This window comes from Grus americana, chromosome 3 (assembly GCF_028858705.1).
Source record: "Grus americana isolate bGruAme1 chromosome 3, bGruAme1.mat, whole genome shotgun sequence".
NCBI lineage: Eukaryota > Metazoa > Chordata > Aves > Gruiformes > Gruidae > Grus > Grus americana.
In genome coordinates, this window is record NC_072854.1 from 17,525,558 (window position 1) to 17,548,436 (window position 22,879).

At 35.1% G+C, this 22,879-nt stretch overlaps 1 protein-coding gene across 4 annotated transcripts in view; it reads left to right on the forward strand.

Annotated features, from left to right (window-relative positions):
- Window positions 1-22,879, forward strand: part of KIDINS220 (kinase D interacting substrate 220) — an 85,690-nt gene that overhangs the window by 15,532 nt on the left and 47,279 nt on the right. For all 4 annotated transcript variants that reach the window (XM_054819263.1, XM_054819264.1, XM_054819265.1 and 1 more), the window contains exons 5-21: window positions 1,043-1,141; window positions 2,115-2,216; window positions 2,659-2,757; window positions 3,710-3,907; window positions 5,787-5,885; window positions 8,423-8,521; window positions 9,236-9,334; window positions 10,214-10,391; window positions 10,907-11,071; window positions 12,525-12,704; window positions 13,066-13,231; window positions 14,162-14,313; window positions 17,091-17,380; window positions 18,797-18,937; window positions 19,576-19,819; window positions 19,987-20,075; window positions 21,043-21,187. In XM_054819263.1, coding sequence (XP_054675238.1) covers window positions 1,043-1,141; window positions 2,115-2,216; window positions 2,659-2,757; window positions 3,710-3,907; window positions 5,787-5,885; window positions 8,423-8,521; window positions 9,236-9,334; window positions 10,214-10,391; window positions 10,907-11,071; window positions 12,525-12,704; window positions 13,066-13,231; window positions 14,162-14,313; window positions 17,091-17,380; window positions 18,797-18,937; window positions 19,576-19,819; window positions 19,987-20,075; window positions 21,043-21,187 — 2,545 coding nt within the window. The remainder of the gene's footprint in view (window positions 1-1,042; window positions 1,142-2,114; window positions 2,217-2,658; window positions 2,758-3,709; window positions 3,908-5,786; window positions 5,886-8,422; window positions 8,522-9,235; window positions 9,335-10,213; window positions 10,392-10,906; window positions 11,072-12,524; window positions 12,705-13,065; window positions 13,232-14,161; window positions 14,314-17,090; window positions 17,381-18,796; window positions 18,938-19,575; window positions 19,820-19,986; window positions 20,076-21,042; window positions 21,188-22,879) is intronic.

The following is a 22,879-nucleotide window of genomic DNA, read 5'->3' on the forward strand; positions in this document are numbered from 1 at the left end:
TTCTTCTCAAAATCCTGGAATTTGTTTTCATTCATCTTGCCAAATTTTTTATATGGAAAGTGGGCACTATAGTTCAGTCCACCTAAAGAATTACAGAAGTTGCTTGCATGATTAATGAAGAAGGTTAGATGCCTCTGAAGAGCTACAGACTTGTCTTCATTGACTGAAGAGAGAATTAGGTACCTGCAAGGACTGATTTTGTTCTGCCTAAGTTAGACTATAGAAAACCACTGGGGAGAGTTCAAGTGCTTTCTTAATTGAAGTTCCGCTCTGTTTGGAGGCTGAAGCATCTTGCCATGTCCTAGCTTTTTTTGTAACACTGTAATGATGAGCACATCCGCATGGCCAGTGGTTGATTTCTGGGCCTGTGTCAATCTGCGAGGGATCTTTTACATCCCCAAAAGTGTCTTGTAAAGATATACATAAAAATGGTACTTTTAGTTATCAGAGGCATACTGTTATTTTAAAATTAATTTTGGTTACCTGACCAATCAAATACCTTAGATCGTGAAAGCTCATTGTCTACTAGATTACAAACTTTAAATGAACACACCGATGCAGTTTGAAGTTAATTGCTCTTAGTAATCCCTTAAGAGGACATATGATTTGCTGCTTTTTCTTGAAGAAGCAAATCATTACATAGTTACTTTATGAAGGCCACGTGTCTGTTGCACAAATAAAAAATAAACCCTTCAAGTTAACTGATTCGATTTCTAGAGACTTTTGTCATAAGACAGTGCTTTCCTTTTGGATTGTTTGCCCAGTGATGGAATTTGTATGCACTTGAAGTCTGAATTGTGCATTTACTGCAAATTCAGGAATGTTTAGGACACGATATTCCCCCAAGTTTTGCATTCAGCAGGAAATTAGTATTTTCACATGTGTGCTTATTAGATAAATATGATTACAAGGTTGTGTGGTCAGCCCTTGTTATGTTTTGGACTTGCAAAACAGTCTTAGGACAAATACAAAATTAAAGTCACTGTTAGGTTTCTAAAGAGTATTTTTTGGTTTTTACATTTCTTTGAATTGTGCTTGCCAGGGAGGATGGACTGCCCTGATGTGGGCATCATATAAAGGCCGTACCGAAGTAGCTAAACTGCTGCTTGAGAAAGGAGCAAATCCAAACATCACCGGAATGGTAAGTTTTATTCTTAAGCCCCTCCTCCTCCCAAATGTTTAAAGTCCTGAATTGTACACTAATTTTAGTATCTTGATTGAACGTTTTGCATTTTTTGCAATATAATATTAATCATTGTACTTTATTAATAAAGGGATTGCTTTAAGAATCTGACAACCAGTGTTTTTAATTAATTTTAAGGGTTTTTTTTAGTTAAAACAATTGAATATGTAGCTCTTAATAGGATTCAAATTAGCTGGAGAGGAAATAATAGAAAAGATAGTATATCTAATGTTACTTGTGTAACAGTTGTCATTTCTCTGTGTCTGTATGAGTTAATGGAGTAACTGTGTGCAATTTGGAAGCAATAATACGGTTTAATTGTTTTGTAATAGTTACCAACTGAATTAGATTATATAAATATGTATTATAGATGTGAGAGAATTAAAAACTAAGATACTGAGGTGTATTTCATTTTATAAGCATTTTCTATAAAGCATAGGCACGTTGCAATTTGAATGAGCAATTTGTTTATACTGTGAGGTCTGTGGTGTTTGAGGCGACAGTGAACAATCACAGAAGAACACTAGTGACTTCCCTTTCTGATTGTGGGTTTCATCTGGTCTGCATACGCAGCTTCTGCATGTGTGACGTGACTGATCTGCAGTCCTGATTACTTAGGGTTATCGCTTAGCTGTCTGTTGCTTCTCTCTTACATTACAAATGTGTGTGTTAAGATAAGGATGTGAATTTTTAAACCTTGTTTAAGGAGTTATAAAACAAAATTGGTTGAAAATGGTAGACATTTTCCTAGACATCATCTAGACAATGTACTGGGCAACAGTTACTGACATGTAGTTAGATTTATTTCTGTATATTCCCCCTTCTGTCTGTTTGTCGTCTCTGGGACCATTGTGATCAGTATTGTTCATGAAAAAATAATTAAGACTGGTTTTATTTCATGGTGTGGTGTTTTTTTTTTTTTAATTCTAAGCAATACAGTGTTTATCCAATTATTTGGGCAGCAGGGCGAGGCCACTCAGACATAGTACATCTCTTACTGCAGTATGGAGCTAAAGTGAACTGTTCTGACAAAGTAAGTTATATTTATATAATATTTTAATGCATGATACATTTCTTGTAAGTTTTATTAAAAAAAATAAATACGAGTCTTTGATTGGAAAAACACCTCCTGTTATGTTTTGCCCGTAAGATTAGAATTCGTGTGCTAGAGTAAGTCATTATACTTGCAAGAGGTTTTTTCATAGTATACTGAAGATGACTATTTCAGTGGAGCATATTTCTATTTTTTAAGCTATTGGAGACCTTGCTATCCTAGGCTGCATAGAAAAATAATTCTTACAGCTATCATCTACAAAGAAAAAGTTAAAATGGCTTTTTAAATGCCTGTGTTAATTCACTAGACCAAATTATGTCTTTGTAAAAACTAAAGCAATAAAATTTAAGATGAATATTAGATTGTAGGAGATATTAAATACAGTGAGCACTATGATAAAATGTTATAAATGTTTTTGCAGTATGGAACCACCCCACTGGTTTGGGCAGCGAGGAAAGGTCATTTGGAGTGTGTGAAATACTTGCTGCAAATGGGAGCTGATGTTGATCAAGAAGGAGCTGTAAGTAACTTTGTTTTCCGGTGATAAGGTGTGGGTACATACATCTGTGTGTCCTCCTTTTATTTTATAATGCAAATAGCAAGAAATACATGAAACAAGATGAAATGTTGATGTTGGAGTATATTACTTTCCAGCTATCTGCAAACTACATGTGAGGATTATTGAAACTTCTTTGTGCCTTTTAATATAAATACTAGGTAACTAGGGAGTAAGATTGACAGTTGACACGCTTTTCTGTAAAGTGTAAGTTTTAATGAACATAAATTAATTTAGGTTATTGTTCTCTGAAGGTTAACACTATCAAAATTCAATCTATACTCAAGCCTGACATGTCAAACAACTTATTCTGCACTGCTGTTTGAAAAGTAAATCAAACACAGGGCATCTTTTGAAAATAATAATGGCTATTGTGCCTTTTCAGAAGTTGGAAATTTTTAGGTTTCAGATGCATATTGTTTTTAAATTAAACAGATTTTAATTTTTTGTTGTATAAGACACAACTTTTACTGATTTTTTTTTTTTTTCCTTCCCTATTTTGGCAAGCATTTAAGTGGAAAATTAGGACAACTTTTGGTATTCATATGATTATTTCTGAAGTTCTTCAAAAGTCCTCCCTGAGAGTGGTATTGGCAGACCTGAGTGCTCAGATAATACTACATTCCCGTATGACAAGAAAATTATTTTGCCATGCGTGTGATGTTCAGGAGTTAGAATAAACTGATCTCAGCTTTACTGTTTGCATTTGAAGTGTTCTCTACTGTAGAACTTAGTTGATTTCTGTCTTCTTTTTTTTAAAAAAACATAGCAAGTGCACTTTAAAACGTAAAACTGAGGTAACATTTGGATGATTAAGAAAGTAATGTCAGTGAGTGTTCTTTTGTTATTTAAACTGCTGACATAACGATGCGTGCTATATCCACTGTACAATAAAATCTCTTGGTTTTGTTTAAAGAATTCTATGACTGCACTTATTGTAGCAGTGAAGGGTGGCTATACTGACTCAGTAAAAGAAATACTGAAAAGGAACCCAAATGTAAACTTAACAGATAAAGATGGAAATACAGCTTTGATGATTGCATCAAAGGAGGGGCATACTGAAATTGTGCAGGATCTTCTTGATGCTGGAACTTATGTGAACATTCCTGACAGAGTGAGTAAATTTTCATCATAATTGTTGTTTTATATATATGTAATAACAATATATATTTAAATACCAGTGTACGCAAATTTGTGGGTACTTGATTTTTCTGACTTTCTAATTTTTCTGCCACCTAGGGGTATTTTTATGTATTGCTATTTTACAAGTAGGTATTAATCCATATGGTAGTGCTGTTAAAATTGTAAAACAATGATATTATAAAAAAGAATGTGTTTCATTCAGCGTCTACCTTTATCTTTTACAGTGAAGCTTTTTGCTAGGAAACTTGCATATAATTAGGGGAAGACTTCAGCTCTGTGTTAAGACAGTGTTGAAAGGTGCACTGTGTACCTGCGCTGCGATTGCGTTGTTCAGTAGAGGCATGCAGTATGGGCAGTGACCAGAGTGTGAATCTGCTTGCTAGCCACTCAGGGTTTTGCTTATATAGGTGCCTACGACTGTCTGCAGTGTCCTATGGATAGTCAGGTTTTTCTGAAGTGCCAGAGGCAGGCCAAGCACTGTACCCCTGAGGCTATAGGTGGTTAGATACCTAAACTTAGGTGCCTCTGTCAGTATTTTAGTTCAGAGCAGTAATATGGTTTTGAGGTTGAATTCCCAATCCTTAAATTGAATTGCTTGGTGTTGCAGAGAAGAGAGGAAAACCTCCTAATATTTGCTGTATATTTTTTAGAGGGATTTTTGGATGCATTTTCCTGTATTTCAAGTGTCAGCTTAGTGCATTTCTCAGATGGTTACGTACTGAGCTGCAGTGTTGCAAGTGACAAAAAATTTGATCTCGGGCACGTATCAAAGCAAAACTTTAAATATTTAAGAAAATACCTTGCGATCTCCCTTCCCACCTCTTCTGTCACAAAATTCTACAACTGTATGCATTCCTGTGCTTTTAGGAAGGATAAATTACAGCTTTCAGTACAGCTGACTGTATTCCAAAAATACATCAAACAATGAGTAGTCTTAGTTTCAGATGCTAGAGTAGGTTTTGGTAAGGAAGATTTCTTGGTTTGCAGCTAGGTATGTAATGACCGTGATTGATAGGGGTGTACAACTATTGAGCTTTCTAACTGAATTCCACACCTGTGATTTAGGTATGCTTTTATTATTCTTCCTGTTTCATCATAAAAGAAGTATTAGGTAATTTCAGGACTTCATTTTCTGAAATTCTGACATATCCTTAAGTGTGTTAAAATTGGAAGCCTTAAGCAGAATTCTAACTTTGTTTTACGTATATACAACTCCATTTACCACAGCAAAATATTTTTTTCTTTTAATCAATTTGAGATAAAATCAGCCTTTTGCTTCTTTTCTTTATAACAGCATAGTGTATGTAAACAGGATAGCAGTCAAATCTGCACCAAAAAAAGGGATAAAATTCTTTAAAATTCTTGAAGATCTTTTGTCAGCTGTGAAACATCTAAAGGAGACAGCCAACGTTCTTGTCTGATTGTAAAGAGGTTATTACTGTGAGTAATTACTCGTCTGATTGTAAAGAGGTTATTACTGTGAGTGGTTGGTCTTCCTATGAACACAGAACAGCTGGATTTTTTCATATTCATTATTAGTTTGTGCTGTTATTTTTTAGGCTAGTGGTTTAAGCTGGAACTATTTTTGGGATGTTTGTTTTGCAATAAATATATAATATTTCATCTCTTTGTCAAAAAATACAAAAAAATGGAGTCCTGAATTTTTTCTTCTATATACACGGTTTTTGCAGAGATAGAACTGGTTTTCATATCTATCTTTAAAATGAGTGCAGATTTCTTAATGTAAGTAGGCATAATATATATTTTGAGGCTATAATTTATTCTGCGTTCTATTTCTTTTTGCTAAACAGTATTAATTCATCTTTGATATTCTTTCACAATTTTTCTAGAGTGGAGATACAGTGCTGATTGGGGCTGTTAGAGGAGGTCATGTTGAAATTGTGAGGGCCCTGCTCCATAAATATGCTGATATAGACATCAGAGGCCAGGTAAGTACAACAATGTAAATGTCAGAGTAGTTCTTAAATAGGATGTGAATTTGAATACCAAACGATAATACTGTGTTTCTGAAAACAGGGCTTTAAAAACTTGCTCAATCTACTCTGTAGGAAATTGATTCCCATCAGACCTTAAAAATACATCATGTTGCTGTGCAGTTTTTAAGATATAAGATGTATGTAATTGTAATGACTTGTTAAGCAGTAGGTTTTTTCAGTTAATTTGTATAGTAGCTGAAAAGCAAAAGATGTAAATTTGAAGTTCATCTACGCTACTGAACAGATTTAAAATAACAAAATACTTTAAAACTCCCTTAATATTATTTTAATTACAATTTTAATACTTATTATTTTGAATTTAAGACCAATATATTGAAATACAATACACCTTAGATACTATCAGTGCAGTTCTGTCGCTGTGCTTGGTTGGTTCTTGTCTCCTTCACTAACTTCCTTTCTTGTGTTAAGCAGTGTTGTCAGTGATTTCCGTGTTTTCTACCTACACCTTCTTTCTTTCTTTTTTTGTCCTTTGACTAAGTTATTGTTTTTATTCTTCTACTGAAAAGCTCTCTTACTCAGCATGGTACTTGTTTATATTGTTACGTTCAACTTGCTTTTGCTCGAAGCTATTCAAATCACTCCGCTGGTAGGCACATATGCTCTGCTGAGTTTGAACACAAAACTAACTGGTCACTGAGAGCTGCAAAGATTCATGCAGGGCCTCTTTGAGAAGCCAAGAAGCTTTTAGTTTGGAGAAGAAGTAGTGTTTGGATCTCTTCCTCTAACCTGCTATTGGAAACCTGGAATCGTGTGTCTCAGCTTCTTGCTGACATGGGTCTGAAAATCTGGATCTTTTCAAATGTCTTGACATGACCAAGGCAATACAGGAACAGCAAGAGGACCCAGCCTTCTCAGGGACGGGGAAGCTTGTGACTTCTGGCAGCGTGAGAGTGTCTGTGGAGCCATTTGCTGTGGTTAATCTAGGGAATAATTTGTGGCCTTGTTGACACAGCAGGAGTGAGTACCATCAGAGGAAGACTCTGGCCATGCATTTCAAATCTTCAGATAGGACCAGCAGTATCAAAATCAGTGTTAAGTGCTAGTGTTTAGCAACTCCCCTGCTGTTGATCACTGCAGCACCTGTCTGCCAGCCAGACCTGTTCTGGGGACATTTGCTGCCTGCCCAAATCTGTGATGTTCCAGAAAGATTGCTGAGTCTTGTCCAGGCTTCCAGCAACTGTGTTCCTTGCTGCTTATTCAGTCATATGGACAGTAGTCAGCGGAGACCTTGAGCAGATAAAATGTAACTACAGGGCTCTGGGAGCGAGTGTTGGGGCAATGGTGGGGCTCAGGTGGTGTTCTCCTCAGCCCTTCTGGTAAGGAGGAAAGGGCCCAGCTGAGAGTATCTGGCAGACTGGTGCCTAGCTGTGCAGCTGATGTTGCTTAGCGAGGAGCCAGCTTCCTCAGGCTGGTGTCTTGTTGGAAGCCACTTGACTGAAGGACAGAGGACATGAAATACAGGTGACCAGAGAGGAAAGAAATCTTGATGACCAGGCTTGTTAAACTGTTGAGAAAGACTTTAAACTCAGTTTGCTGTGAAGCCCATGAGTGGGGAGAGGAAGAGCTGCAAATGAAAGAAGCGAGCAAGGGAGAAGGCTGCAGGGGGGACTTTGACATTCCTGCTTAGATACGGATCTGTGTTCAGAGGCTTTTCTTACATGTTTCTACAAAAGTGTGCATCAAACAGAAAGAGTTTTGGTGCAGTCGCTAGGCTGCAGAAAGAGTGCAGGCATGGAAACTTCCGGGGATTGCGTGCATTGCTGGAGGGGGGGAAGATCACACAAGCAGGTTCGCAACTATCAACCATTCCCCATGGTTCATTGATGCAATGTAGTGATCTGCATTCCGGTACTTTGTGTTGACATTCATGTCCATCTACTTCTATAGTTTTGCAGCTTGCATGGGCTGTTTTTAGGCTAGCCAACCAGTTCAACAGTTTTATTAGGCTATACTGTACCATTGAGAACAAAATGGAAACTTGTTTTAAAGTCCCAGAAGTGGTTTGCACTTCCATGTTTTAATAGGAAAGAAATTTTTTTTTTTTAAAGCCACAGAGAAAAATAACTTATATAGTAGGGATAAAAAAATACAACAGTCTGTAAAAAGTTGTTTTATTTCAAAGAAAACTTGTATATTTGAGTTGCAACTGCATATTCACAGATAGTTTTGGAAACTCTTTCAAGACAGGTTGAATCTGCTTGGATTGTTAAAGCTCTTAGTATATTTTGCATGGGTTTTTAAAATAGACTTGTGTTCTCTAGCCAGATTTCCATTCCCCCCCCAACCCCGCCAAAGTTCTACTGGCATGCCAATTAGATTTGGTGACGTTTCCCTTTGCCCTAAGCTGTGCTAAAATTTGCTGTATTTTATGCTGTTTTCAATATAGTGGTTGTACTTTGTATACAGTTTTTGAAATTAATCCAACTGAATGAAAGTACTGTTACCATTTAATACTCTCTTTTTTTCAGGATAATAAAACTGCTTTATATTGGGCAGTTGAGAAAGGAAATGCTACAATGGTAAGGGATATCTTGCAATGCAACCCTGATACTGAAACATGTACAAAGGTAAGGATTAGAATTTTAATTTAATTGCTTTGTTTAACATCTTTTCTCAACTCTTATGTGACGTTAACATCGTAATACCAAACTCATTTTTTGTGACGTGTTGTTACCTTGCACACTGTAAAAAACAAAACAAAAATTTCTTCTGAAATACAGAATTTTTTTCAGCAATGGTAATGTCCCCTGTGTTGATAAACATCACCTACTACTAAAACTCATAGCAGGGAAAGTGTGGATACTTTACCTCAACACCATTGACATGACCAGCAACAACGAGTACAGAGCAGGTGCTACTGCAAACTGAGGAAGGAGGTTTCTGATATTACTAAGCATGAAAGTTTAGACCACCATTTATTGCATGTGCAGGAATGAAAAAAAAAAAAAAAAGAGGAAGTAGTATGTACAGCGGTGAATTACCTCTCCTATGAGTCTCTTTTCAAATATCTTGTATTATATCTGAATCTTGTCTTTCTTTGTTTGACACTGTTATTAACAGAAATTTATTTTGTTCTGTGATTCTAATCAATCTAGAATACAGGATCTGTGATACTTTTTCAATAACACATGCGCTGAAGTGTTGTTACTTGCACAGTAACATATTTCATTTAAAAATTCTCTTAAAAGTTTGGGATTTAATTTGTTACACTGTCACTAGTTTTTGCTTGGTTTTGAGTGTACAGAGAAGATCTTTTTATTATGCCTACTTTTGCCTTTTAGGACGGAGAAACACCACTTATAAAGGCAACCAAGATGAGAAATATTGAAATAGTAGAGCTTCTTCTGGATAAAGGAGCTAAGGTGTCTGCTGTAGACAAGGTAAAGAATACTTTTTTCATCTATTTTAGTAAATGTGGTGAGCTGTCAAGGCTAATACAGCAAGAGGGCTTCCCATATGCTTAATAATTAAATAGACCATAATACTTAAATATAAATAAATTCCTACTATTAACGTATTGATTTTTTTTGTTTGTATTAGGGTACTTTTAGTAATATGAAAATAAAAAATTCCAGATCAGGAATAAAAATTTCACAGATAAGAATACTAATTTTTAATACACTTGAAAAAGAGCATAGAGAATGGTTTTTATTTGTCACTGATATTTGTTTTTGAATAATAAACATTAAACTAAGCAATGCCAAGGACAGATGTAACGGTTTGTTGCTGTCCTTATGCATTACCTACTTTGACTATAAACATTTCAAATACAGGAACATTTATTTGATACTTTTTTAACCTCTTAGTATTGTATTTAGGGCAAATAAGTAATAATGTGGATTTCAGGTGATAAGAAACTTTCACCGGAAAGCTTTTTGGAGAAGTCTGAGCAGACATTGAAATAATTTTAACAAGCAATATCTCTTGTTCCAAAAAAGTCTCTAAATTTGTTAGTGGACACCTGTTTTCATGTTAGTAGACTACAGTTTTCATGAACCTTAAGATATTATTATAAAAGTTTAAGGAATAAGATAGTGCCTTAGATTAGCATAAGAACTACCATTTCACATGTCTTTTCTGAAACTTTTGTAATGCTTTTTTGAGAGGAAAAAATGCTTCCTGTAAGGAATTAATGCCGTTAAGAATACCTTAAGATGTATTTCAAGTAAATAACGCATCTGAAACAGTGTGGAACATATGGTCTGTTCATGATCTTAGAAATTAATGTTAGATATTACTAGTTTTTCACTTAATTGCAGAAAGGAGATACTCCACTTCATATCGCCATTCGTGGAAGAAGCCGTAAACTTGCTGAATTACTTTTAAGAAATCCAAAAGATGGTAGATTGCTTTATAGACCCAATAAAACAGGAGAAACGCCTTACAACATTGACTGTAGCCACCAGAAGAGTATTTTAACACAGATATTTGGAGCCAGTAAGTTTAAGTATTTAATTTTACTTTATTTTTTCCTTGTCTATTGAGAATCCAGTTTATTCAATTCTGTATTAAAAATGGTAGTTAGATTTTTTTTTTTATGTTGCAACTAATGGGAGAGCTTTAAAAAAATCAGTTGGCAAAAAAAGTCATCATTCTAAAAGCCTAACAAAGGTTAAATGTACTTTTTATTTTCGACTTTTGACATTGGATGCTGTGCAACTTCTGTTGCTCATTTTGGTTTTAATTAGATCTTGCTTGCGTAGGAATTATTTTCTTTGACTTCACGTGATTTGGGATTTTGTTTTAGTCTTTTGTGGTAAACTCTAATGGTAATTACATAACATTTATGTGAATGATTTAAAATGACTTTGAACAAGAATGTACCAATAACAGCTATTATATGGGAGTATATGTACAACTATAGGTGAACCTGCCACAATTTATGTATGAAAATTGTCATATTGAAGAGATTTCTTAAAGCAAAGTTCTGTAACATAATATTCATACTACAGGACACTTGTCTCCCACGGAATCGGACGGTGACATGCTGGGATACGATCTGTACAGCAGTGCTTTGGCTGATATTCTGAGTGAACCAACCATGCAACCACCTATCTGTGTAGGCTTATATGCACAGTGGGGAAGTGGCAAATCTTTCCTGCTCAAGAAACTGGAAGGTAAAAGTTGATTTAGCCTTTACTGTAAGTTGAAATCTGTCTATGAAAAGCATCACGTGGGAGTTACTAGTTTTTGCAACAGCCGTTGGTCTGTGTAATATGATATCCAGTCTCTGTTTCCATAATGGAAGGATTTAATTTTTAGTGTGGCGAGTTAATCCATAGGTTGCTTTGTTCATTTGTACGATGTCAAGACAGTCTTTAAGTGCTGCTGTCTATTGTCTTGTGGATTTCCTGCAGCAGTGAATCTACATTTTAGGTACTGCTGAAATATACCTTGCTGGGGGTGTTTGTGTGTCAAATCAGGTTCAGACCTTTTTTACTGCAGTATTTATTTATTGTGCCTCCTATGTGTCTCTCTTTTTTTTTTTTTTTTTTTTTTTTTGAAGTTTAAGAACAAATTCCAGGCTATTAGTATTTTTACTCTGCAGTGTATTTTCTCTGTATCTAGTTTTCTTCCTCTTTCCCGTTATTTACTTTGAGCTTTTTGAACTTTCTGAAGTGACAGGAAGGCAAATGCAGTATATGAAGACAGTCAATATTTTTTGCAGTGGGAATAGGCATCTTATTATACAGTTTTAGCTTTTTCTAACAAAGGATGTTTTTCTGAGATGTTTCAGTACAATTCAAAATACTTTTACCAGTCTTGATGTTTCTTACTTTCTGTGATTTCTGTGTTTTTAAAAGCTTCCATGTCAAAATGGAGTCTCTGTTCCTTTTGTTAGCCTCATGCCCCATGTCATAAACAAAAAGCGGTGTGCATTTTTGATGGTGATTTTTATTGTAGATGAGCTCTTACATTTTTAAACCACTTTTTCAATATTTTCTTCCTGTTCCTCATTCATCTTTTTATTCTGGGTTGTGTATTTAATGTTTCTTGTTCAGTATACCATAAATAAGCTTCTTCAGGAATTCCTGTTTTAGTAAATATGGATCAACAAGCAGAAATAAATACTGAAGCCTTTACATTGTACTGTTATATCTGACTATTTGAGCAACGTGGTGTAGGTTGCAATGATGGAGGTTTAGGGGTGTGGGGGTGTTTTTTGTTTGTTTTTTGGGGGGGGGGTTCACAGATATGGCGGATTTATTTTCCTTGGTGTCATAAAATATGTTTTAAACTTTTGAAGGAGGACTTTTAATATGCCATTAAATTAATAAAAATTAAATTAATATTAATAAAAAATAATAAAAGTAGAAAAATCTGCAGCAAACAGTGTAAGTATTATGTAATTAAATGGTTGAATTCATTGCATGGATGAAAACTTTGGGTTTTGTACTAATGTTTGTAGAAGAATTGAAGCATCATCTTTTTTTTGGATCAATAACAAGGAAAAGTTATACAGTCTAGTGAAAAAGTGTTTCTTTTCAAAGATTATTATTATAATGCCTTTTTTGCTTTCTGTTCTAAAATGATTTAACATGCTAACAGGTCTTTGTCTTTTTGTTTTAGATGAAATGAAGACTTTCGCAGGACAGCAGATTGAACCTCTGTTTCAGTTCTCCTGGCTTATTGTATTCCTCACACTTTTGCTGTGTGGAGGTTTGGGTTTATTGCTCGCTTTCACAGTGGATGCAAAGCTTGGAATAGCGGTGTCGCTCAGCTTGTTAGCAGTTCTCTACATTTTCTTTAGTAAGTCTTATATGAAGTTTGTGAAGGTTTTGATCTGGTTTTGGAATTCAGTATTGTTGTGTAGACATGCTTTGTGATTCAGCAAAAATACCAGATGTTTTTGTAGAAAATAGGACCCCTTCAGACCCTTTCCTTGTGTTTTGCATGTAATTTGTGAGAGGACGTTCTTGAAAACAAAGAAGAATTTTGTATATTAACGTCATTATGTTACTGTTCTCATTTTTAGCCATAACTGTTAAAAATTCATTCAACTCCTTTTACACAACTCCATGCCTTATCTGTTCAAATTTCATTGTTCTTTCAGTTGTGAACACTGACTGAAACGTAGACATAACATCTGGTTTAATATTTCGTATTTTAGCTGTAATTTACTTTGGAGGCCGAAGAGAAGGTGAGAGCTGGAACTGGGCCTGGGTGTTAAGTGCAAGGTTGGCAAGACATATTGGATATTTAGAGTTGCTTCTCAAACTCATGTTTGTGAACCCACCAGAATTACCAGAGCAAACCACTAAAGCTTTACCTGTCAGGTTAGTTTACTCTTTTATTTACATTTATTTACTCCTGAATGAATAATTCAGATTCACTTGGATACTTTTCAAACTGCATGTTAATGTGCATGTTTATCTTCCTATGAAAAGCTGTTGAAAAACAATAGCCCTAGAAGATCATGTAGTTACATTGTTCAGTGTGAAGATGATGATAGTGTTTTCAAGAAAAACTCTGTGTCAAAGTCGGTGAAAGCTAATGCTTTTTAGTATTGAGGTTTTGACTTTTGACTATCATACTAATAAAGATTTACAACAGACAAAATAAGAATTTAATTTTCTGGTATAGCTTGCTGTGTATTATGTCTAATGCTTGTTTCACTGATTACTTCTGTTACGATTATTTTGAGTTTTTTCTTTTCTTTTTTTCCTTCTCCCTTATTTTTTTCCTGTAAGCTTCTAGTTTACCTGAAAGCAAAAAAAATGATGCCATGCATTTTGTAATTTTGTTTACTCCTATTGTTTACAGACTTGTATTTTAGCCTCATGGTGCTCTTATGTGATCTTGTTCTTCTGTATTTTTTTTAATCCTCCATAAATATTTGCAAATAGCTCACAATGTAATTTTTAAAATACTTGTCAATATTATGTTTTGACATCATAAAGATATTTTTATGTTTTTACTGCTATCTAAGGTGCCCTTAGTGATGTGATCATTTATCTTTTTAAGAAGCAAGTTTTAGAATAGGAAGTGAGGCAAAGAAGAGGTTGATAACAGGAGAAGAAATAAAGAAATAAATACTAAAATTCCATGTAGAGTTTAAGAAAAATTACGTATTTAAGTATTTTACGTTTTGTGCCACTTGAAAAAACATTTAGCTGCAGAGATGCAGGAAAATTTTTGTTTTGGTTGCCAGAAAATATTTAAAGTTTTCTAAAGTATACAAAATACATGTGTTTTTTCTCTTTCAGATTTTTGTTTACGGACTACAATAGACTGTCCAGTGTAGGTGGAGAAACCTCATTGGCTGAGATGATTGCTACCCTCTCTGATGCATGTGAAAGGGAATTTGGTTTCTTAGCAACAAGGCTATTTCGAGTTTTCAAGACAGAAGATACACAAGGTTTTTATTACCTGAATGACATTTCCGATTATTCCATCTGAATGTACTGTTATCAGGGGTTCTGTTCTCACATTGTAAGCTCTTTTTAGAAACTGTTGTAGCCATGCAGAAATTCGTACAGAAGGGGAAACTCTTTGTATTGGAGAGAAAAATGCCCTGGTTTTTTTTGCTCATCTTGATTTTATTAATATCATAAAGGAGTATCTTCTGTGAAGTATAGTTTTTAGAAATGTACATGGAAATGCGTGTATATTTATATATATTATGTCCTTTTAGATGCAGTGTGGTATTTTTCCATAGCAGTTAAGTCATTGTGTCTGAGTCAAATAAAGGAAAAAGTATACTTTTGTATATTGCTAAAAGAAGTTTCCATTTCATAGAATCATAGAATGGTTAGGGTTGGAAGGGACCTCAAAGATCATTTAGTTCCAACCCCCCTGCTGTGGGCAGGGACACCTTCCACTGGACCAGGTTGCCCAAAGCCCCATCCAACCTGGTCTTAAACACTTCCAGGGAGGGGGCATCCACAGCTTCTCTGGGCAACCTGTTCCAGTGCCTCACCATTCCAACAGTAAAGAATTTCTTTCTAACATCTCATCTAAATCGACCCTCCTTCAGCGTAAACCCATTCCCCCTTGTCCTGTCACTACACTCCCTGACAAACAGTCCCTCACCATCTTTCCTGTAGGCCCCTTCAGGTACTGGTAAGCTGCAATTAGATCTCCCCGGAGCCGCCTTTAGTTTATTATTTAGTTTATTACATTTTAATTCAGAGCTTTTATGAATGACCACTGGTTATTCTTGGAAATAATAAATGTACAGAGCATGTTGGTCCAAAGCCATAAATTGGTGTGATCTGATGGGATGAAATATTCCTACTTGATCCAAATGGACCTTATTTCTTCTGTCCCATCTGTAGATTTCTTGGAAAAAAACATGCAGAACAGAGTATGATATTGTGAAGAAAGGGAGTTCTTGAGGGTAGCTTTCAAGTCATAGATGACTTATTTCTACTTTGAGTTCGGTTTCAGTCAGTTCCTTCTCATTTCATTTTGACCTTGACTACAAATTGAGGACTCTGTTAGGTGCTGTCTCCTTTAGCAAAGTAAACTGTTTAGACTCTCCTGTCTTGCAGAGGGTGGAAAAAACTATGCTGTGTGCTGAACACAACTTAGTCTTCATTGTTCTTTCTTAAATTCAGTGAACGTTCTTTATGAAAGTGATATGTGGAATTTTTCACCCTTACTTTCCATATTAGACATTCTGCAGTTCTCCTCCTTAACCTCAGTGAAAAAAACTTCTATGATGCTGTAATTTCTCCCAAAATTGACTTGAGAATGGCAGTGACTAGTAGTGCTGGCTTCTTGTGATTATTTGCAGTAATCATCTTTTCCCTTTCATTTGCAATCTTACATTTCTCTTGTATTCCTTGGTTCTGTTGCCTTCTTGTGCTCTTCCTAATTATCTAATTGTGTGTGGGTGGGTTAATTATTGTATCTATTTTATGATCTTGCATATCTTCTCCTTGTCTCTAGGTATTTGTAGGTCTAGGTTCGTAGGTTTCTTGTCTCTAGATATTCCTAGAAATTCCATGTAGGTTTCTTTTTAAGTCTCCTGTATCTTTAATTTTTGTTATGTCAGTAAACTGGCAGAGAAGCCCATTCAATTGCCATTTCATTGTCGATGATTCCCAAGTCTCTCTCTAATCCAAGTCTTTATCTTTCCAGCTAGGAAAGCTTACATCCCTACTTCAAAATTCCTAGAACTGAATGTAATTATAACTGAGCTGTTATTCTTCTCTTCTTGCCTCTCGCTCCTGTCATTATGCATTTATGTTGCTGTGTCCTGCATCACAATCCTGTCTGTCACATACGTCATTAATGTGAAATACCTTTCAGGCTCATACCCCAGGCTAGAATATCATACGCGGCCCGTGTATAAACCTTGGATATTCTTTCCACGTGACATATCTAAAGATTGATTTTTCCTGTTCCAGTTCAAATACTGATTTTTAGCTGTCATCATTTGGCATCAGATTACTGCTGTGTTCTGTTCTTTTTTTATCAACAAACGTGTACAGAAGATGCGAATCTTCTAGATGGGTACAGATCCTAAAGGCAGAGGCCACTACTTTGGAAAAAAAGCTCTTTCTTTGATCATTGTTTTTGCTGTGCTAAGCTACAACTGCAGTATTTCTTTCTCTTAAGGCCTTATCAATCCAACTGAAGTCAAGAGGTCTAGATTCTCTTCTGAGGCCCTTGTGAACTCTCCAGACCTTACATACTGCTGTCCTCCCTTGTTTGTGTATGTTTTAGCATGCAAAAAGGATAGTCTTGGGTTGTAGCTTGCAATTTTAATTTAATTCTCCAATGGCACCATTATTATTAGATTATGTAAGTATCATGTTTCTGTTCAAGACAGAGGAGTTAGCATGCTGTTTTCACAGGATTTACTTACATAAATACACTTCACTGAGAGATGTCACAAAAGGGGTGATACTACTGAAATGAAATCTATTTAATAAAGATCATTTTCATCCAGTGTGGGTTTCTTGAAACAGTGGAAATAAACTGAAAATGAAAGGAATATTTCTGCTTTATAATTTCCAAGAATTTTGGCAAATTTAGACAATTTTTTTCACATTTGTGACTGGATGGTAGCACTGCAGTAATCTTTTGTGCAAGTGGTGCATTATGAGAAGTATGCAAGTTTTTTGTACTGACCTGTAATTACTTTTTTTTTAACATTCATTTTAACTGCAAATACTTGTTTCCTAGGTAAAAAGAAATGGAAGAAAACTTGTTGCCTCCCATCCTTTGTGATTTTCCTGTTCATATTGTCTTGCGTTGTTTCTGCGATTGCCCTGCTGGCAATTTTTAACGTAGAACCAGCCAACATGACAGTGAATGTTGTTCTTATATCAGTTACCTGCGTTGTTGGTTTGGCCTTTATCTTGAATTGTCGCACGTGGTGGCAAGTGATGGATTCAGTTTTGAATTCTCAAAGAAAACGTCTTCACAATGCTGCCTCCAAGCTTCACAAGTTGAAAAGCGAGGGGTTCATGAAGGTAAGCATTTATATGAATTGCCCATTAAAAGCATTGACCCAAACCTGTAGCTGTCTTAAGATGGGGCACCATTTATTTAATCAGGCCAAGTCTTGCAACATTAGAATGAGCCTGGGTGAGTTTTTACTGAAGGGAACACTTCTGTTCCACTAGTAATTATGCTTAGTGTATGAGATGTCTGCTCAAACTGGAATGTTAAATTTGTCTTAAGTTGTCAGTTTCTAATTTTATTTTTGTGGGGAGGAAGATACTAGGAAAATAGTTGTTCTAAATGATCAGTATTTAGTAAAAGCTTGCTTTAGACCATAAGATTAGAAAGAATAACTTTTAAAATACTCTAAAGGTGAAAAACCAAGCCTAACTTTGGCTGACTGCAAGACCACTTTACTAAGAAAGGAGTGATAGCACTGAAAGAACATTCCAAAACAGTTCACATATTTCATGAAAAATAATAGCAAATACTATTGTTTTACTAGGTGGTATCTAAACTGATAAAAAATGTACCCATCAGGCTGTCATTGAATATCCTAGATGCTCCTATTTGAAAATAAACTTTAGCATCATGATGGTTACCTCAGTAGATTACAGCGAATACATTGTATAACAATATGTTGTGCAAATATTTTTGTAGCACAGAATACCTTATTTGTGTATTGCTACTGTTTTTCTTGACAATTGTTTTTCTAGTGGTATTTATCTGGCATAACTTTAGCCATTTAGTACTTAGATTCACCCTTTGCAATCAAAGGAGAGAAGTGGATGTTTCCAGAGAGTTATTTATATGGCTTCTGTCATCTTAATGTACACATTCAAGATGAATGTAGTGGTGAATAGATCAGATTTTAATGTCTACCTGTTAGTTGTTGAAATTAGGGCAGGTGAATTCCACCTTTGTTTCTATATTAAGGGTAGTCTTTAAATGTGTAACTTAATGTTGGAAAACTTAGGATATGCAATCTGAAGATTTCTTGAAAGGGTGTGACAGAGCATTAGAGTAACAACATAATTCCTTAGCTGGAAGGCAGATAAATTTTAGTGTACATTTTCTACAAAGTAATTTTTGAGGATTAGCTGAAGCTACGAATACTTTTTTGTCTACTCTTGAAATACTGATTTAAAGTGCATAAATACTACTTTCTTTTTAAATAATCTTGTAATGGAATTTAAATAGGGATAGTTTGTTACATTAAAGTGGAATATGTGGTTCTGCTGTATGTTTTTGTGCAAATAGGAAATTAAAATTTTGGAACTGACATTTTAGGACTTTCACTTTGGGTATTTATAAGTGTTTATTTTTGAAATCTTATGTAAGTATTTTTGGAACAAGTAACAATCTGCAAAAGGAATTATATGCATTTGTTTGAGTTTTAAGTATCATAGAGATGTCTCTTCCTTCTTTGCTTTTCATTTTTATAGGTTTTGAAATGTGAAGTGGAACTGATGGCCAAAATGGCAAAAACCATTGACAGCTTTACTCAGAACCAGACAAGGCTTGTTGTAATTATTGATGGATTGGATGCTTGTGAACAGGACAAAGTTTTACAGATGCTCGATACTGTGAGTGGGATCATTTTATAAAGATGATCTTTTCCATAGATGAGCTTAAATACTTTACAGTTATTATGTATTTTCTGTAGAAAAAAGGCATGTATATGGAGTCTGTGTGTTGTAGTCTTTTAACATTTGTGTACATCAACATAACTGTAATACTAAGAGTAATGAGTTTTAAAAGTTGAAAATTAATTCCCAGTAAGACTGCACATGTTAATACTTTTGAAAAGTTTTTAAGTAATCAGATGTAAATTACTGGAAATTAATATCCTGTTGAAACAAACTTACAATGTTTAGAGAGCTTTTTGATACTTACTTTTGAAGTACTTTAGATGAAATACTTAAATGCTAAATATTTGGGGGTGCTGGGACATTACTGCATGTTATCTTCTTGGTGATCGCTTCCAGCTTCCACTGTGACTACTACTGCTAATTTGTCAAGTATGCTTACTTCTAATTATGGCTAAGTTCCTAACATTAGATATCTCACACTGAAGAAACTGACATCTCTATACGTCTCTTGTCCTATCAAGTTTATAACTTGAACAGAATGAATATAAAATGTTGAGTCAGATGTTCAAATGATCCATAGTTGCTATTATGAATTATTATTAACAAGGTGTGCTGTCTACTTTTTTTTACAGGTGAGAGTCTTATTTTCAAAAGGCCCATTTATTGCTATTTTTGCAAGTGACCCACACATTATTATAAAGGCTATTAACCAGAATCTCAACAGTGTTCTACGCGATTCAAACATAAATGGACATGATTACATGAGAAACATAGTCCATTTGCCTGTTTTTCTGAACAGCCGAGGGCTTAGTAATGCAAAAAAACTGATGGTAGCTTCGACAACCAATGGAGATATTCCTTATACAGATAGTGCAGGTAAGGTTATGCTGGAGGATGATATGAAAGTTAAAAACTAATGTTCCAAAAATCTGGGTTTTGGAACAAACTGTTTAAATAATTGACAGAACATTAATGTTATTTTATAGATCAGTCAAATGCGTATGAATGGAGAAAATACCTGCCTTTTGTTTTCCATTCTGTAGGATTACATGAAGAAGTCGACAGGAGAGTTTCTCAGAACAGTCTTGGAGACATGACCAAGCTTGGTAGCAAAACTGCTCTCAATAGGCGGGTGAGAAAGATTTTTTTAGACTAAATGAAGATACTGGCAATACCTTTTTTCTTTTATATTCTTTTTTTTTCTTTCACATTTTTAATGATGTCAACTTGAAAGACTTATCAAACCATTCCTACGAAATTAATATAAATAATCCATGCAGGAAAAGTACATTCTTAAATCAGTAGACTGATGCTCTATTAAAGAGGAAAAAGCTTGCTTGCTCACCAAAGTGTTCTTTTCCACAAATACTTAAATTCAGCTTTCCGTGAGAGCTAGGGTGATACAGCATACTGGTAGTAGCTATGATTTATGTATGTATGTATATTTTGGATTTTTGTTTATAAGCTCGATATCACTTGATCACAGGATTTTGCAACAAGGGGCAGTAATTGAGCAAATCAAGGAATTTAGAATATTATAGTACTAGACTTTCTTTCCTGCTTTCTGTTCTATTTTCCCATCTTTATGTAAAATCAGAAAGTGATTGAATAAAAGGTATCTAGGAAGTAGTGAAAAGCAACACAGAACCTGAGATTCTGAGATTTTTTAGCTGCCATAGGTAGAGAGTTTTGTAGCAGAGGAACATGATGTTTACTTTAATTTTAAAATGTAATTAGTAAATGGATGGCATTAACTTTTTGTAGAGACAGTAAAAACCGGTGATGGCAGTGCTGAAATTAGTAACCTTTTTACAAAATATCTCACTGTGTGTCACTCTATTTTGCCCTCTCAGAATTGGCATGGAAGTAAAATGTGTAACTCTTACCAGTTCTTGGGTTATATGGAAATCATGTTCAACTGTTACACAGCTAAATAAGAATTAAATTCTGGTAAATATTTTTCTAGTATTTCATGTCAACCTCACAGGCACATATTCACAAAGGTTCTAACTTTATAATCAAGTAAACCTGAAATATTTCAAATACATAAACATTTTTGATACTAATCAGTATTCCTTGGTTTTTTGTATCATTGTCAGGATACTTACCGAAGACGCCAGATGCAACGTACCATTACCCGCCAAATGTCTTTTGATTTGACCAAGCTGTTGGTTACAGAGGATTGGTTCAGTGATATCAGTCCTCAGACCATGAGAAGATTGCTAAATATTGTTTCGGTGACAGGTAAGTGTGGCACGTTTGTGTACAGTAAATGGTATCGTGTTTTGGATGCTTGTAGTTACACTCAGACTTCTTAGTGTGTAAACTGAATTTAACAAGCCAGTCCATGTGCTTATTTTGAAAATCCTTCTGAAGCAAACTCTTCTAGAGTACAAGCAAAGCTTATAGACTGTTCTGTGTAGAATTAAAAAAGTAAATAATAATTGTTGTTTCGTTGACTTCAGTTGGGAGGCAAATGATTCTAGTCTACATTTTTAGGAAGTTTTTTATTTTTTAATTTTGAAGTGGGATAATAAAACACATTTTTCAATTTTGTAATACTCTAATGTGAACAGAGCTCATAGTGCTGGTATCTTAAAAGGTAAACTGCAAGGCAAACCCAGGTGTATATCCTTTACATTTTTGCTATGAATATTTAGAGTCCTTTTCCCCTAAAAGATTGTCTGGGGCAGATGAAAGCATTTTATGACCTGTTTTCCTTCAGCAAAGTGGAAACAACTGGAAAAAGACTTCTGGAAGTCTAATAAAATCATATTTCATCTAGTAAGTGAATGGGGAATGATTATTTACTGTCTTTTCTATTACAGACGCTAAAAGGTACTGAATAGCCTTACAGCTAACTCAGAGCAAACAAAAGGAGTTACATTTCACACTATACATAGTTAAGCACATAACTGCAACAGTATCATATGGATGTGGGAAACTTACATGGATTCAGAAACAATTACATACCTGAAAAGTAAAATTCATCAAGTGCTAGTAGAAAGCAGGCAGTGAACCACAAATCACCAGGGGCTGGAATAACAAAAGAGAATATTATTTTTCCCCAGGCTCTAAAGCTTTTACATAAGCATTTGCTATTGTATAGTATGAGGCTTCTAGGCAACTCGGACCTTTACTCAGAATTGGCTTGGCTTTTAACTAGAAAAAAATATCCTGGCAAAAGCTTGACCTTAATTTCAGTGTCCTTAACTCATTTTTGCATTGATGTGAAAGCCAGTACCAGCTTCTTCAAAAGAATGAAATTTTATGTTTTCTCTGTTCCAGGCTTTGTATTCTGAATGTCTGTGATTAGGATGTAGATCCCTGTAGAAAACTGCCATTAATCACCAGGAGCTGGTGAAACACTTTTTTTACTATGACACTGAACAAGCTCTGACACAGGTTGCCCAGGGAGGCTGTGGAGTCTCCATCCTTGGAGATACTCAGAAGCCATCTGAACACAGTCCTCGGCAGCTGGGTCTGGGTGGTCCTGCTTGAGCGAGGGAGTTGGACCAGATAACCTCCGGAGGTCCCTTCCAACCCCAACCATTCCATGATTCTGCAAAACAAATAATATTAACAGTTTATAAGACTAACTGGAAAATGTAAGGCATTCACAGATATGTCAAATGTATTTAATACTTAAAAATATTTTAGTACTATCTAGCATGCGTATTTAGTATATTAAGTTAGGTTCATTAGATAAGATGGGATACAAACAGGAAGGTTAATTCAGGAGAACTTGCCACTGGTAAGCAAGGTTATTGGCTCATAAAATAATGACTAGCGTAATGATTGAACAGACAGTAAACACTTGTTCTTCTACCTGCGACTGAGTTTAGGAAAGGACAGATAGTGCTTTTAAAATTTGAAATAGCTAGTTGAAAAAACATTGCATTTTCTAAATGGATATTTCTGCTTTAGTTTTGTTTC